General features: G+C 41.7%; 1 protein-coding gene across 2 annotated transcripts; it reads right to left on the bottom strand.

The window, feature by feature from the left end:
- Window positions 1–5965: 5965 nt before the first annotated feature.
- On the bottom strand, window positions 5966–14338 carry klhl35 (kelch-like family member 35). Of its 2 annotated transcripts, XM_014197845.3 has the most exons (8): window positions 14160–14338; window positions 13932–14029; window positions 12093–12985; window positions 11433–11617; window positions 10800–10918; window positions 10389–10577; window positions 7177–7365; window positions 5966–6594 (listed from the first exon to the last, which is right to left on the bottom strand). In XM_014197845.3, the coding sequence occupies exons 2-8, from the start codon at window positions 13950–13952 to the stop codon at window positions 6397–6399; spliced, it is 1794 nt and encodes a 597-aa protein (XP_014053320.1). In that variant the 5' UTR covers window positions 13953–14029; window positions 14160–14338; the 3' UTR covers window positions 5966–6396. The 2 variants fall into 2 exon arrangements, with proteins under 2 accessions (XP_014053320.1, XP_014053318.1); XM_014197843.3 differs by having other exon boundaries at window positions 13932–14161.
- Window positions 14339–16206: the final 1868 nt, after the last annotated feature.

Here is a 16206-nt window from a genome sequence, read left to right on the forward strand (position 1 = left end):
ATAATGGGTAATCTAGATTAAAAAACATGAGCTGGCGCACACCCAGAAACATTTGTTTGTGTGGAGGTGCTGACTAACGGCGAATAACGGTAATCTACACATGAATTATACATTCGTTTTTAAATTATAACCTGTTATGACACCCGTATGGTAGACCCCAGTCAGTGAGGTTTACCTATGTCTGATCTGTTATTGTAAACCCAACCAAATTAACCCAGATGGTACACTTTTTGGGGGCAAGGGCTAGCAACCACAGTGGAGATTTTGAAGAGTGCACATTCACGGGTAGGTAATTAAAGCCTATTGATCTGCCAACCTTTGTAATCTTGGACACCCAGCACATCTGTCTACAAGAGATTACAACCTTGTGACAGTTATTACTGAATCAGATGCAGCTGAGAAGAAACTACACACTGAATTGGAGATTTCAGGGGAAACTTGCCCATGTGTACAAGTATTTGTTACTCCTCTGTAATTACAGACCGCAATAACCACCAGTTGCATGTTGTTATTACAGTGTAACTATGAGCTATTACAATTAACTACAATACTTGTTACAGTGTAATTAAACATGCAATTACACTGTAATAAGGACCCCTTAAAATGAAGTGTTACCCTACTTTCTTAAGAAGACATTCCTATCTACAGTACATGTGAACATTTTCAATTTCACCATTTCAGGTCAGTTCTCTAAGGAAGCTTGAGAGGGATGTTGCCTTAGGTTTTCTGAGAAACTTCAAAGCTGATCGGATGGTGACTTGTTTGTTTGTTCCCGTACATCAGTCCCACAATACCAGAAGAGTAAAGATAGATATCTGATACCACTGTGCCGTCACTGGAATGTAACCAGACGCTTCCATGAAAAAGAGAGGATGAAGATAACAGATGATATCACAACAGCTCTTACAGCAGAAAAATACTAATTCTTATCATACTCAAGCGTCAGTGGTAAAAGATTTTGGCAAATGCAATGACCACCTTAGGGTTTCTGAGGTGAGGACCCTGGCGGTTGACGAAATTATTTCCAATTGCTGTTCCTCTCAGTTCCAATTAGTGTTTAAACACATTACATGAGATCTAAATGATTGTTAGTAATAATAGTAAAAACGTCCAATGGCATGTTTTCATGGATGCCAAGGGAAGCCAGGCCTCCCCAAAAATCTAACTGAAAACTGTCTGAGTTTTTAGCTCACCATAACAGCACTGTTGCAGACTACAGGGAACATTGTCAGTTTCAATTATCTGATATCCATTTATCCAGAAATGTATTCAATACCTTCACTGTAGGAAAAACAGCTTTATTGGAATCTCACACTTAAATTAGTAATAATCAAAAATACTTAACCTAGTCAGCCAAAATGTAAGCAGAAAACACTGGAAAACAATATTGGCATGTCAATCACATTGTATAGGTATGAGCTGGAAAGTTTGCACAGTGATTCCTTCATTCAAATGGGAAGTTAAATCAGCATTAGAATACAATAAAAAAAAGTGATTGGGGAGTTCAGGTATGTACATCATACACATACAGTATGTTTCATATTGAAGTATGGGATTTCCTGTCTGAAAGTGTCGTTCAATTCAAATTGTGACCTAGTTTCTTCATACACTACATTTTACATTTACATTTTTGTCATTTAGCAGACGCTCTTATCCAGAGCGACTTACAAATTGGTGCATTCACCTATAATATCCAGTGGAACAACCACTTTACAATAGTGCATCTAAATCTTTTAAGGGGGGGGTTAGAAGGATTACTTTATCCTATCCCAGGTATTCCTTGAAGAGGTGGGGTTTCAGGTGTCTCCGGAAGGTGGTGATTGACTCCGCTGTCCTGGCGTCGTGAGGGAGCTTGTTCCACCATTGGGGTGCCAGAGCAGCGAACAGTTTTGACTGGGCTGAGCGGGAACTGTGCTTCCTCAGAGGTAGGGAGGCGAGCAGGCCAGAGGTGGATGAACGGAGTGCCCTTGTTTGGGTGTAGGGCCTGATCAGAGCCTGAAGGTACGGAGGTGCCGTTCCCCTCATAGCTCCGTAGGCAAGCACCATGGTCTTGTAGCGGATGCGAGCTTCGACTGGAAGCCATATAGTTTCCTTTACTAAAAGGAAACTATATGAATACATAAAACGGACCAGGTTAAAGTGAAGATAAACGTTTAAATAAGTTTTATCTACAAAATAAGTATTGTTACTGTTAAAAAATAATTAATTTGTGCTATGTGGTCAGTGTTCTGTCGTGGAAATTCAGTACTGAGAGAGACTTGGTCATTTCGTCAAACAATCATCTTTATTTAATATCGATTAATTATTGCAATAATGAAACCGTCGGCTGAGAGCCTAACTGATAAGGAAAAAACAGATATTATATAGGCCCTAAAAATGCTTAGTCAGTCATTTCTAACTTTCCCATAAGCCCCCTTGGTTCATGTCCTGGTTATCTGCACGGGATGTTGTTTAACTTCCAACCCACCTTAGCTTCCCAGAAGCCAGGAAGATGAGACAATGAGGCATTGTTCTAAACTCTTCCAGGCTATCTCTATCTCGGGCCTCACACACCACATCTTGGAAAACTTTCCCATAAGCCCCCTTGGTTCATGTCCTGGTTATCTGCACGGGATGTTGTTTAACTTCCAACCCACCTTAGCTTCCCAGAAGCCAGGAAGATGAGACAATGAGGCATTGTTCTAAACTCTTCCAGGCTATCTCTATCTCGGGCCTCACACACCACATCTTGGAAAACAATACTGGCATGTCAATCACATTGTATAGGTATGAGCTGGAAAGTTTGCACAGTGATTCCTTCATTCAAATGGAAAGTTAAATCAGCATTAGAATACAATAAAAAAAAGTGATTAGGGAGTTCAGGTATGTACATCATACACATACAGTATGTTTCATATTGAAGTATGGGATTTCCTATCTGGAAGTGTCGTTCAATTCAAATTGTGACCTAGTTTCTTCATACACTAAAACATTTACTAAAAGGAAACTATATGAATACATAAAACTGACCAGGTTAGAGTGAAGATAAACGTTCAAATAAGTTTAATCTACAAAATAAGTATTGTTACTGTTAAAAAATAATTAATTTGTGCTATGTGGTCAGTGTTCTATCGTGGAAATTCAGTACTGAGAGAGACTTGGTCATTTCTTCAAACAATCATCTTTATGTAATATCGATTAATTATTGCAATAATGAAACCGTCGGCTGAGAGCCTAACTGATAAGGAAAAAACAGATATTATATAGGCCCTAAAAATGCTTAGTCAGTCATTTCTAACTTTCCCATAAGCCCCCTTGGTTCATGTCCTGGTTATCTGCACGGGATGTTGTTTAACTTCCAACCCACCTTAGCTTCCCATAAGCCAGGAAGATGAGACAATGAGGCATTGTTCTAAACTCTTCCAGGCTATCTCTATCTCGGGCCTCACTCACCACATCTTGGAAAACAATACTGGCATGTCAATCACATTGTATAGGTATGAGCTGGAAAGTTTTCACAGTGATTCCTTCATTCAAATGGAAAGTTAAATCAGCATTAGAATACAATAAAAGAAACACATCACATCTTGTCTATGAAATGCCAACTTTAGGTTTTTATCAGCAAGCCATTGTCAGCTCAAGCAAAACCCATTTTCCTTGGCCATACGCCCAGACTAACTGCAGGTAGCTAGAGTGGAAACCATCTCTTTAACAGTTGCCAGCCCAAGCTTCAAAAGACTCCTCTCAGTTAACTCAGAAAGGAAGAAAGAGAGTCCTAAGAACCTTACTCTATTTCATAAAACAACCATTTGGTGCATAAACATAACATAATCTTGTAATTATGCTATCACAGTTCTTAAAAGTACTGTTCTGTTTTCTCTTTTGATAACTTGGTCATTGTGATCTGTGAGCATCACTGAAAGTTTATGGGCTCTATTCAATCCGTATCGCGGAAGTTCAGCGTTATAGCGTGATTGAAATTTAAAGGCAACATTCCTGCGTTAGCGGAGTCTGTATTCACGCGGTAAACACTGCAAATGCCGGCTCAATCGGAAATTACCTTTACATTTCTATTACGCTTCAGCACTACAGATTGAACAGAGCCCTGAATGTATGCAAGTCTCCCATTTACATCAATAAATGATTAAATCCGAGTTATGCATGTGGATCTCAAGTTAGGATTCATGTCTGAAGTGCTTGTTGATCAATGTCAGTTCATATGCTGTCAGTTATGAGGCAATAATGACTTAAAATGCAGGAACTGAAGGACCTGTCTGCTATATTAAGTGCTGAGGGGTGAATCCTGACTTCAAATTTTCTAAGTCAAAATCATATTTGAGTGGAAATTAGAATTTTCCCCTTAGACTGTGTATAAGCAATACATACAAATAGACGTGGCCACTAAACCATCACAAACATTTGTCTCAGATCATTTAACTGAACCTGAGTCTAAATCAAAGAGTAAGTAAGGGTGGCCAGAAGCCTACTCTTCTCACGCTTCAAATGACAGGAGACTACGGGTAGTGATAATTCATCAGAACACTAGAAGTCTCTATTTAGTTCATAAGAAGTCTTGTTTCACTATCTGTTTCTAACCAGTAATTACAGGCCATCAACTGTGGAATGTAAGCCTTGATGTGATTCTATCATGTCTCATCTGCACTTGATATGGAATCTCCTCCCTCTTTGTATCTGTGTGGTATACCTGTCACAGAGCACACTGCATTGTGCAATTTTATATCTCCAAAATGGCACCCTACTCCCTATATAGTGCACTACTTCTGTTCAGAGCCTTGGTCAAAAGTAGTACACTATAGGGAATAGGGTGCCATTTGGGACACAAGCACAGAGTTGACAGTGAGGTTCCTCATATGACAGTCTGGTTGAGGTCATTGTCAGGATCGAGGCCAAATGGAAGTTAAGCAAAAAATGCAGGCTGGCAGGTTCCTAAAGGTGCCATTTATAAAAAACAATAGGCACTCACGGAAACCTTCCATTGAAGCAAGGTCACTAAAGTGAGCAAATGTGTAAGTGTACAGTACCGTTCAAAAGTTTGGAGTCACTTAGAAATGTCCTTGTTTTTGAAAGAAAAGCAACATTTTTGTCCATTAAAATAACATCAAATTGATCAGAAATACAGTGTAGACATTGTTAATGTTGTAAATGACTATTGTAGCTGGAAACGTCAGATTTTTTTATGGAATATCTACATAGGCGTACAGAAGCCCATTATCAGCAACCATCACTCCTGTGTTCCAGTGGCACGTTGTGTTAGCCTTTTAAAATTATAAACTTGGATTAGCTAATTGATCATTAGAAAACCCTTTTGCAATTATGTTAGCACAGCTGAAAACTGTTGTTCTGATTAAAGGAGCAATAAAACTGGCCTTTAGACTAGCTGAGTATCTGGAGCATCAGCATTTGTGGGTTCGATTACAGGCTCAAAACGTCCAGAAACGTGTGCACTCCTCTTTCTATTCTGGTTAGAGCCAGTTTGCGCTGTTCTGTGAAGGTAGTACACAGCGTTATACGAGATCTTCAGTTTCTTGGCAATTTCTCGTATGGAATAGCCTTCATTTCTCAGAACATGAATAGACTGACAAGTTTCAGAAGAAAGGTCTTTGTTTCTGGCCATTATGAGCCTGTAATTGAACCCACAAATGCCAACGCTCCAGATACTCAACTAGCCTAAAGAAGGCCAGTTTTATTGCTTCTTTATTCAGGACAACAGTTTTCAACTGTGCTAACATAATTGCAAAATGGTTTTCTAATGATCAATTAGCCTTTTAAAATGATAAACATGGATTAGCTAACACAATGTGCCATTGGAACACAGGAGTGATGGTTGCTGATAATGGGCCTCCGTACGCCTACGTAGATTTTCCATAAAAAAATAGTCCGTTTCCAGCTACAATAGTCATTTACAACATTAACAATGTCTACAATGTATTTCTGATCAATTTGATGTTATTTTAATGGACGGAAAATTTGCTTTTCTTTCAAAAACAAGGACATTTTTAAGTGACCCCAAACTTTTGAACGGTAGTGTATGTTCTGGCCCTCTTCCTCAATGAAATGGCATCTAATAACATATTACATAAATACACAACTGACAAAGCATTGAAGCAACGACCTCAAAACGTGAGGTCTGAGGCGTCTCTTGTCGCCTCTTATCATTCTTGTGGTCTATAGATGGGGGAGGGAGTTTAAGTACTTTCATCCAATTGTAGCAAGCTATGGGAAGATGATTCAGTCAACTGCCTATCATCAGGCAGCAGCCCAGGTTCTGGGGTGAAGTTTCCCCTAGGTACAGAGCTAGGATCAGCTTCTCCTCCCCCAATACTAACTTTAACCATTAGTGGAGAAAATGCATAACTGACCCATGATCAGCGTCTAGTGGCAACTTCCACCTACACCTCAGTGGGTCCTCTTTGGTGGCCACTGGGTGACAGTGACACAACCGTGGTAGCTGAGACTGCGTGACATGGGCTTCTCGTCTGTCAGCTTGCCGCTCTCAGGACAGTAGGCCCAAACCTGGTTGGTGGCCGAGGCACAACTATCTCTCCCTCCGACGATGTAGACCTTCCCCTCACACACAGTCAGGCCACAGCTCTCCTGATAGACAGACACAGAGACATAAGGGTCAGGGGCCTTATTCATAAAGCGTCTCAGAGTAGGAGTGCTGATCTAGGATCAGGTCGCCCCTGTCCCTGTGATCTTGTTCATTATGTTCCAAAAGTTAAAACTGATAGTAGATCAGCACACCTACTCTGAAAAGCTTAATGAAAACGGTCCCAGGTTTCCTTTTCTTGGATAATATGTCATTTGGAACTTCCTGACTGAATGAATTTCAACCCATACAAGCCAAACTAATATGTGACAGGCAGCTCCAGAGTCATGTGGCTTTAGAAGCTGTACACCCCACAAATTATAAATGAATGGCCTACTGCTCCTCAACTCCTGTTTCTTCTCATATGTGGCCAAATCAGAAATTATAATCACATTCGCTGTACACGGGTGTCTACATGGGGGTTGTTTTTGTTGTGATTTCAACAATTGTGATTGTAAATCCTTATCTGGCAATTGACAAACAGGAGTTGTCAAAAGCAATTTTATGTAAAAAAAGCTATTTTATGTAAAAGCTATTTTATGTAACCCACTGGTTACACCTACTAGTTTTGTATCAAATTCACTTACCAGTTTCATTGGCAAGTCCACCACTTTGCTCCAGGTGTCTGTCTTTGGTGTGTAGCTGTAAATCTGGTCCAGGAGGCCTCCCACCACATAGATGGTGTTATTGTGTGCGGTGGCATTGATGCATCTCTGAGAGAAGGGACAGGATGACACATACCGCCATTGGTCCTCTTCTGTGTTATAGCACTGAACCTGCATGGACCATAGAATTACATTTAGAACATACACTATGACCAAAAGTATGTGGACACCTGCTTGTCGAACATCTCATTCCAAAATCACTGGTATTAATATGGAGTTGGTCCCCCCTTTGCTGCTATAACAGCCTCCACTCTTCTGGGTAAGCTTTCCACTAGATGTTGGAACATTGCTGCGGGGACTTACTTCAATTCAGCCACAAGAGCATTAGTAAGGTCGGGCACTGATGTTGGGTGATTAGGTCTGGCTCGCAGTCTGCATCCCAATTCATCCCAAAGTTGTTCGATGGGGTTGAGATCATGGCTCTGTGCAGGCCAGTCAAGTAAAATGTCTAAAATGTAAAATGTAAGTTCTTCCACACCGATCTCGACAAACAACTTCTGTATGGACCTCACTTTGTGCACAGAAAAAGGGCCTTCCCCAAACTGTTGCCACAAAGTTGGAAGCACAGAATCATCTGGAATGTCATTGTATGCTGTAGTGTTATGATTTCCCTTCAGTGGAGCTAAGGGGCCTAGCCCGACTCATGGAAAAACAGCCCCAGACCATTATTCCTCCACCCCCAAACTTTACAGATGGCACTATGCAGTTGGTGATCTTAGGCTTATGTGGGGCTGCTTGAGCATGGAAACCCATTTCATTAAGCTCCTGACGAACAGTTCTTGTGCTGACGTTGCTTCCAGAGGCAGTTTGGAACTTGGTAGTGAGTGTTGCAACTGAGCGAGGACAGACTATTTTTACTCGCTATGCACTTCAGCACTCTGCGGTCCCGTTCTGTGAGCTTGTGTGGCCTACCACTTCGCGGGCTGAGCCGTTGTTGCTCCTAGACATTTCCACTTCACAATAACAGCACTTACAGTTGACCGGAGCAGCTCTAGCAGGGCAGAAATTTGATGAACTGATATGTTGGAAAATGGCATCCTATGACAGTGCCACATTGAAAGTCACTGAGCTCTTCAGTAAGGTCATTCTACTGCCAATGTTTGTCTATGAAGATTGCATGGCTGTGTACTCGATTTTATACGCCTGTCAGCAACGGATGTGGCTGAAATAGCCGAATCCACTCATTTGAAGGTGTGTCCAAAGACTTTTGTATATATATTGTATAAAAAAAATAGGATCTCTATGGTATGGACAGCACAAGCAGGGTTGTTTATGAGAAGGGTAAACATAAAATTAGGTGTGCTAGAGATACAGAGATCACATATTAGGCATTACATTTTTTTTTTACGTATGCATGTGTATATAAATAGCACATTTTCCCTTTATTATGTATTATTAGACATTTAGTATGCCTTTAAAGGGTTTTCTTATAATATATTACTTTTGGGGATGGTTTCCTGATTACAGATTAAGGCTAGTCTAGGAGTAAAATGAATTCTCAATAGAGAATCTCTATTGAAACTGCTTTTTAGTCCAGGACTATTCTGTGTCTGGGAAACTGGCCTAAAATGCACTGAACCTCTATGGACAGTAAAAGTAGGGTCTTGTAAGAAATGGCTAAACACTACATTTGACTAATACTACAGTATTGTGTGTGGCTTCCACATCAGCAGAACAACAGCAGATCCACTCAACACAAATAGTGTGTCTGTTTTGTATGCAAATACTAAATGAGGGAGTTCTTAATGGAGTATGATAGTGTTGACAGTTTGGAATGCTGCTGGTTTCCTGGAATCCATTCTAAGAATCGTGTTAAGGCAAGCCCGAAGGCACAAAATAAAAGCATCTTTTGATCTTTAGAATTTGGTTATAGCCTACAGTCCAATGAGCATTACAGTATAGAGAACATCTTCAAATGGACAACAAGATGTGACATGAAAGTAAGTAATGTGATTCTGAAGGTGTTCTTTGGAAAAGGTCACTTCCATGACCACTTCCACAAAACTTTCCAAGAAATTCCACAAAAGCAAAGCAAGGCTCTCTATGTCAGAATTTAAGAACCTTGGTTGACATTTAATATATCTACATCGGGAGTACTTGTCATTCTATAATCCAGCTATTGTTTGTTTAAGCCGTTGTCTAAGTGTGGTGTAGACTAGAATATTTATTTTAATTTTATTTAACCTTTACTTAACTAGGCAAATCAGTTAAGAACAAACTCTTATTTCACAATGACGGCCTACCCCGGCCAAACCCTCCCCTAACCGGATGACGCTGGGCCAATAATGACGCTGGGCCAATAACAACAACACGTGCTGCTAGATGATGAAATGTCAACTATATTGCTATTCTGTTCTTAAACTTTAATCGTGATTTCATGATATGTGTGAAGTAAAGCAAATAGTTTTAATGTAATAGCTTACCTCAACTCTCAATACCCTTTTTACACTACCATACCACCCAAACCGTACTGTGCTGGCTCAGGTCTTTTATTTTCTTTTCACACATGATTCCAGCAACTATGGTGGATGCGTAATTCAGTTCACCTCAGTTCAGTATTCTGAAAAGGGTAAGCTAACCTCTACTGTATGCCTGACCCGTTTCGGGGAGAAATTTCCCATAGGAACAGATCTTTTGCCCGTGCTACAGATGCCTATAACGGTCCATTAATACAGGACTAGTAAAGGCCCAGTGCACAAATTTTGTGTGACATTTTTTTTCTTTGAAAAATTTAAAATACATTATTAATGTATATTTTTTTATTCCGATATTTCACGGTGGCTGCAGCATCCTCAGCACCCCAACTTCCTGCAGCTATGTCCAGGTATGTCATGAAATTGCACAAGTCGGGGCGTGGGCATTTCCTCTTTTGTTCTCTATTTCTCCTCTATTGTTCCTCAAGCGAGGAGGCCGATGGCATAACGGAATCCCATCAGACTAACTCCTTGAATACCCTACTCCTTGAAGTTTGCAGTGTACTTTCATGTATTTATATTTGTGATATCGCTTCTCCAACATTAAAAAGTCAAAAAATTGCTGGAGGGGGTCTTTAACCATTAGTGGGGGAAATGCAAAACTGACCCATGATCAGCGTCGAGGGGCAATTTCGCTCTACACCACAGATTCCAGCTCACCTTGTTGGTATTGCAGTCATTGTTCACGGCCCCACCAATGACGTAGAGCTTGCCAGAGCAGCCCACAACAGCCGCTGAGCTCACGGCCAGCAGTAAAGGGGCTACAGTCCGCCACTGGTTGTCGTAGACGCTGTAGCACTCCACATTGGACAAGCGCTCCAGCCCATTGAAGCCTCCCACTGCATACAGCTACAACCACAAACACACGCACACAGCTTAACTCAGTACAATTCTTATTCTACCCAGTCTATGGTCAAATTGCAAACCAGCTGCTCGGACTCCACAAAGATTCATTATGGGAGAAATCCTAAGCGCTCACAACGCTGACTTTGACTTAATCACAAATGGATGTCAATTATTATGTGGCTTTGTATCCACAAAGGGAGGCAACTGGAACAAAGGCAGGCTCACCTTTCCAAGCAGAGCAGCCATCTTGTGCCTCCACCTGGCCTTGGCCAAGGAGGCGACTCGAACCCAGTGGTCCACCTGGGGCATGTACTTCCACACATCCGAGCTATTCAACTGGCCTCCTGCAGGACGATACAATCAAGTCAGGGTCAATATGAAGGCTATCAATGAAGGCTATTTTCTTATAGGCTTTGGACATGGTTGTCTGGGTAAATAAATCTAGAGCAGAGATGCTATGGAAAAGCAATTAAAGACAAACCACATTGAAGAAAAACATGCATTTCCCTTTGAATAAGCAGAAGCTCTGTCGGTTGACAGTAGAACTGACGTAAGGTGTAAAAACAGGTTTGACAGAAATGTGCTTTGCACAATAACAAACATGGCTTGTTCACAGCTATTGCCCTGATAAAGTATGAATAGCTTATTATCTAGGGGACAGTTCCTAAACATCTACCATTACATAATACAAATATTTTGGTAGCACTTTACATTACAGCATGGGATAAAGTTGTAATAACATGGTAATGGTATGTTCACAAGTAATTGTCAAAGATAAAATACTAATATAAACCTATAGTAATATGCACCATCGTCTCATCTTGTGACGATCAACATTTCCTTATAACAGTGGCACACCTGACACGTATACTTCATTCTGCAGCTCACAACTGGCAAACTCGGACTTAGAGTATCCTGGGATGGTGGCACCGGGCACCCAGTCTTTGGTGTAAGGGTTGAGTTTCTCAGTGAAGGACAGTCTGGAGAAGCCGTTTCTGTCACAGCCTCCGATCACCACGATCACCTCCGCTCTCCCCATGCACCTGAGCACAGACAGACCGACAGACAGAGTGAATATATTTGAACTGAAAAACTGAGAACAAACTGGACAACAATACAGACTTCCTGAATATGTACTAGTACTTTTACAAATTAATGTGACTATTAGTGATATGAGTCTACAGCAGAGACATACCACAACTGTATTTTCGCTCATAGAAAAATTCCCTCTTCTCTCTCCTTTACTTTGTTTTGTTTTCAGGTTAGAAAAAGGGTAGCAAAATCCTGGTCCTGAAAGAAGTTATGTTCCAGCCTAGCACTTGATTTAACCAAATATCTTATCATCAATACTTTCATTAGCTGAACTAAATGTGTTTGCATTGGGCTGGGAAAAAAGCCTCCACACCCTGTAGCTATTCAGGACCAGTGTTAGCGACCACTATAGAGCATTTTTGTACATACATACATACATACATAAGGCTGGCTGATGTTTTTGACACCAATGGCTTTAATACTGACTTTCTCGGTCTGGTCCGCACAGAGTCCACTTCCCTCCCCAGGACATGGTACATCCTGGCCTCCTGCAGCAGTGGCCGGCACTCCCTGCAGTCCTGGACCAGGTCGTCCGACTCTATCACATTGACGAAGAAAACAGGGTCCACCAGAGGCAGACGCACCAGTTCCAACAGCTCCTGGAGGGCCCCTTTCCTTTCTGCAGGCACGTGGTGCACCCATTTCAGCACTGCCTCCACCAACGCCTCCTCCTTGTCCACCTGGAGTTGTTCGCTGGTCAGAAGCTCCACCACACGCTCTTTGGCTAAGCTCAGGAACTCTTCGTGCTTGTAGACCTCCACAAAGTCCCTGTACAACATAGTCTGGCACTTGTCTGCCAGAGGCGTGATGAGGTACGAGCTAGCGAAGTCCATGATGCTTAGGCAGTTGGAGTGGTCCATACGCTCCTCCAGGAACTGCACACACGCCTTGCTGAGCACACTGACACCCAGCATGTCGGCGGCGCCGAACACGATTCCCACGTTGGCCTCATCCAGCACCGCCTTGCCCTCATACACGAAGTTGAGCACCGTCTCCATGGTGGAGGCACCTATGCCCTGGATGCACACCAGCTGCTGGCGGCTCTCGCGGAGCTGCCCGTTGAACATCGTGCGGAAGTAGATGCTGCCGGCGCTGAGGATGGCGCGGTGGCATGGGAACTCACTGCTGTCCACCTGCAGGACCATGTCGGTGAAGGTGCCGCTGCGGCGGTAGATGTTGAGCACCTGGAGGATCTGTTCTGCGTGGCGTGGGCCCTCGCAGAAGCTCATCTCTTTCCACTGGGGTTGTTGGTCGCCCTGAGGCAGAGGTTGAGGCTCGCCATCTCTTCCAAACCCCATGGTGCGGAATGGACGAGGGAGCTGGAGGGAGGGAGAGAGAAAGAGTGAGGGAAGATGAGAGTAGAGAAAGGCTTAAAAGTCTTGGATTAATTAATGTTGTACAGTTCTAGGTCAAATCTATTTTTTTTTCATTTTGGTGTTAAGGCTTCGACATTGAATAAAGCTGATTTTAACATTTGAATTAAAGTGAAATCTGACTTAGATTTTATGGTGAACTATCCCTTTCATTGCATATGCTTAATAATTAAAGTCACTTTTGCAATGTTTAAAAAGAATTGTACACAGAATAAGACCAGATACCCCATAAGAAAACTATTTCCACTGTAGCATACATTTTATGGTTGCTCGTTTTGAATTGGTAGACGATTGCGCACCGATAACACAATAATAAGCCCTCTACATGCACAGGCGGCACAGCATGACATTTGATAGCCATGCACTGCAGCTGCTCCCTGCACGATAATATCACGGCGGGGACAGCCAATCAGCCTTCCAGGCAGCATGCGCTGTTATGGTTCTGATCCACACCCTTTGTCAATCTATTGAGAAAAAAACGTGTATAGGCTATACAGCATTCACAACCTGGTCGTTGGCTTTTTTTGAATGTGGTATATAAAAAGTAAAAATCCAAACGGAGTGTTTTCTTTATTTTGTACTATCATGAAATAATAGGCTATTTACTTATTGACTGGAACAAACGTATTACTTGAATACAAATAAGATTAAACATACACTGCATAATACGAAACTATGTTGTTTGTTGTTCAGATAATTAACATTTTACATTAAAAAAATAACATTAGCCTACAATATAACTGTTTTCGAAATCAGTGTTTCTTTGGTTAAACTAGACACTCACATGCAAACTTATTTTCTGGAAAAAATAGGCTAGTCCTAAATGAATACAATAAGGTAATAAACGAACAATCAGCCATGCACAATAGCACAAAATATTATACAAATGTACCTTCAAGACTTCACCTGGCATGAATGGGAAATTAGGCTATGTTGCCTAAAACCAATAACGGTCGATCATTCACCGACAAGAGCAACTGTTCAGGTATCCTGCAAAGGAAGTTACACACTAGGCTTTTTATATGATTGCCGACAGGGAAGATGCGAATACAGAAAATAAACAATAACCTGGAAGTTCACGTGAGGTATACTGTGCAATAATAACCGTAGCCTAGCCTACCTGTCTCGACCACTGAGGTAGCGACTGAAAGAAAGGGGGAGGAGCGTAGACAGCATCAGTTATGTCCAACAAACACAAAGGGGATAAATTAGTGGCTATGCCAGTAGGTCTACTGTGGAATCAGACGTATATTCATTCCCCCACCCCCTTGTTACCCAGACCCAGTGCTTTTCACAGCCTCCACAAAGCAGATGATTTCAGGTTTGTCTGAACGGGGCCATCAGGTAGGCCTATTCCTGTTTTTTGGTTGCAAATCACATTTTCCTATGATATAATAAAATATTATATGATATTCGTTTTCATTCCATTATATTACATTCTTCTACGACCTGAGTAGGGCTCCGTGGAGGTGTTTTATTGATGTGTGCCTCTCCTCTGATCCTGTGCCCCTATAGGCATACAAAATAATAATAATAGTAATTGTATTTCATTTGTATAGCGCTTCTCATTACAAAAATAATGTCAAACTGCATGAAAAGTAAAAAATACAAAAAACAAATATAAATTGATAAGATGGAAATTTAATGTCTCTGGTCAGCTTCAGATGATGGAAAGGGAGTTGATGCAGTTTGGGTTGGAAAGGGTTTTAAATAGTTTAAAAAGAGTTTTAAGTGTTATTTAAAACTAAAATCACATTATTGTACAATAACCATAATGATATCACCTCTATAATATCACTAGATTTTTTTGCAAAAATAAATAATAATTAAAAACAGATACCTTATTTACTTACGTAAGTATCCAGGCTCTTTGCTATGAGACTCAAAATTGAGCTCAGGTGCATCCTGTTTCCATTGATCATCCTTGAGATGTTTCCACAACTTGATTGGAGTCCACCTGTGGTAAATTCAATTGATTGGACATGATTTGGAAAAGCACACACCTGTCTATATAAGGTCCCACAGTTGACAGTGCATGTCAGAACAAAAACCAATCCATGAGGTCGAAGGAATTGGCCATAGAGCTCCGAGACAAGATTGTGTCGAGGCACAGATCTGGGGAAGGGTACCAAAAAAATTATTCAGCATTGAAGGACCCCAAGAACACAGTGGCCTCCATCATTCTGAAATGGTCAAAGTTAGGAACCACCAAGACCCTTCCTAGAACTGGCCGCCCGGCCAAACTGAGCAATCGGGGGAGAAGAGCCTTGGTCAGGGAGGTGAACAAAAACCAGATGGACACTCTGACAGAGCTCTAGAGTTCCTCTGTGGAGATGGGAGAACCATCCAGAAGGACAACCATCTCTGCAGCACTCCACCAATCAGGTCTTTGTGGTAGTGACCAGACAGAAGCCACTCCTCAGTAAAAGGCACATGACAGCCCGCTTGGAGTTTGCCAAAAGGTACCTAAGGACTCTCAGACCATGAGAAACAAGATTCTCTGGTCTGATGAAACCAAGATTGAACTCTTTGGTCTGAATGTCAAGCACCACGTTTGGAGGAAACCTGGCACCATCCATACGGTGAAGCGCGGCGGTGGGGGCATCATGCTGTGGGGATGTTTTTCAGTGGCAGGGACAGGGAGACTAGTCAGGATCAAGGCAAAGATGAACGGAGCAAAGTACAGAGAGCTCCTTGATTAAAACCTGCTCCAGAGTGCTCAGGACCTCAGACTGGGGCAAAGGTTCACCTTCCAACAGGACAACGACCCTAAGCACACAGCCAAGACAAAGCAGGATTGGCTTTGGGACAAGTCGCTGAATGTCCTTAAGTGGCCCAGCTAGAGCCTGGACTTGAACCCGATCGAACATCTCTGGAAAGACCTGAAAATAGCTGTGCAGTGACGCTCCCCATCCAACCTAACAGAGTTTGAGAGGATCTGCAGAGAAGAATGGGAGAAACTCCCCAAATACAGGTGTGCCAAGCTTGTAGTGTCATACCCAAGAAGACTCGAGGCTTTAATCGCTGGCAAAGGTGCTTCAACAAAGTACTGAGTAAAGGGTCTGAGTACTTATGTAATATTAAAGTTTTTTATTTTTAGTACATTTGAAAAAAAAAAATAACTGTTTTTGCTTTGTCATTTAGGAGTATTGTGTTCATACTGATCA

Source organism: Salmo salar, chromosome 04 (genome assembly GCF_965601325.2).
Source record: "Salmo salar chromosome 04, fSalSal1, whole genome shotgun sequence".
NCBI classification, from domain to species: Eukaryota; Metazoa; Chordata; class Actinopteri; order Salmoniformes; family Salmonidae; genus Salmo; species Salmo salar.

What these genes read in the sequence shown, in the direction of transcription:
- klhl35 (XM_014197845.3), bottom strand. Translation starts at nt 13,952, where the DNA reads ATGCCAGGTGAAGTCTTGAAG. An exon ending in TGGCTGCTCTGCTTGGAAAG is followed by an intron (nt 10,578 to 10,799) that starts GTGAGCCTGCCT and finishes TTGTGGTTGTAG; the next exon opens with CTGTATGCAGTGGGAGGCTT. An exon ending in TGGACTTGCCAATGAAACTG is followed by an intron (nt 6,595 to 7,176) that starts GTAAGTGAATTT and finishes TCTGTCTATCAG; the next exon opens with GAGAGCTGTGGCCTGACTGT.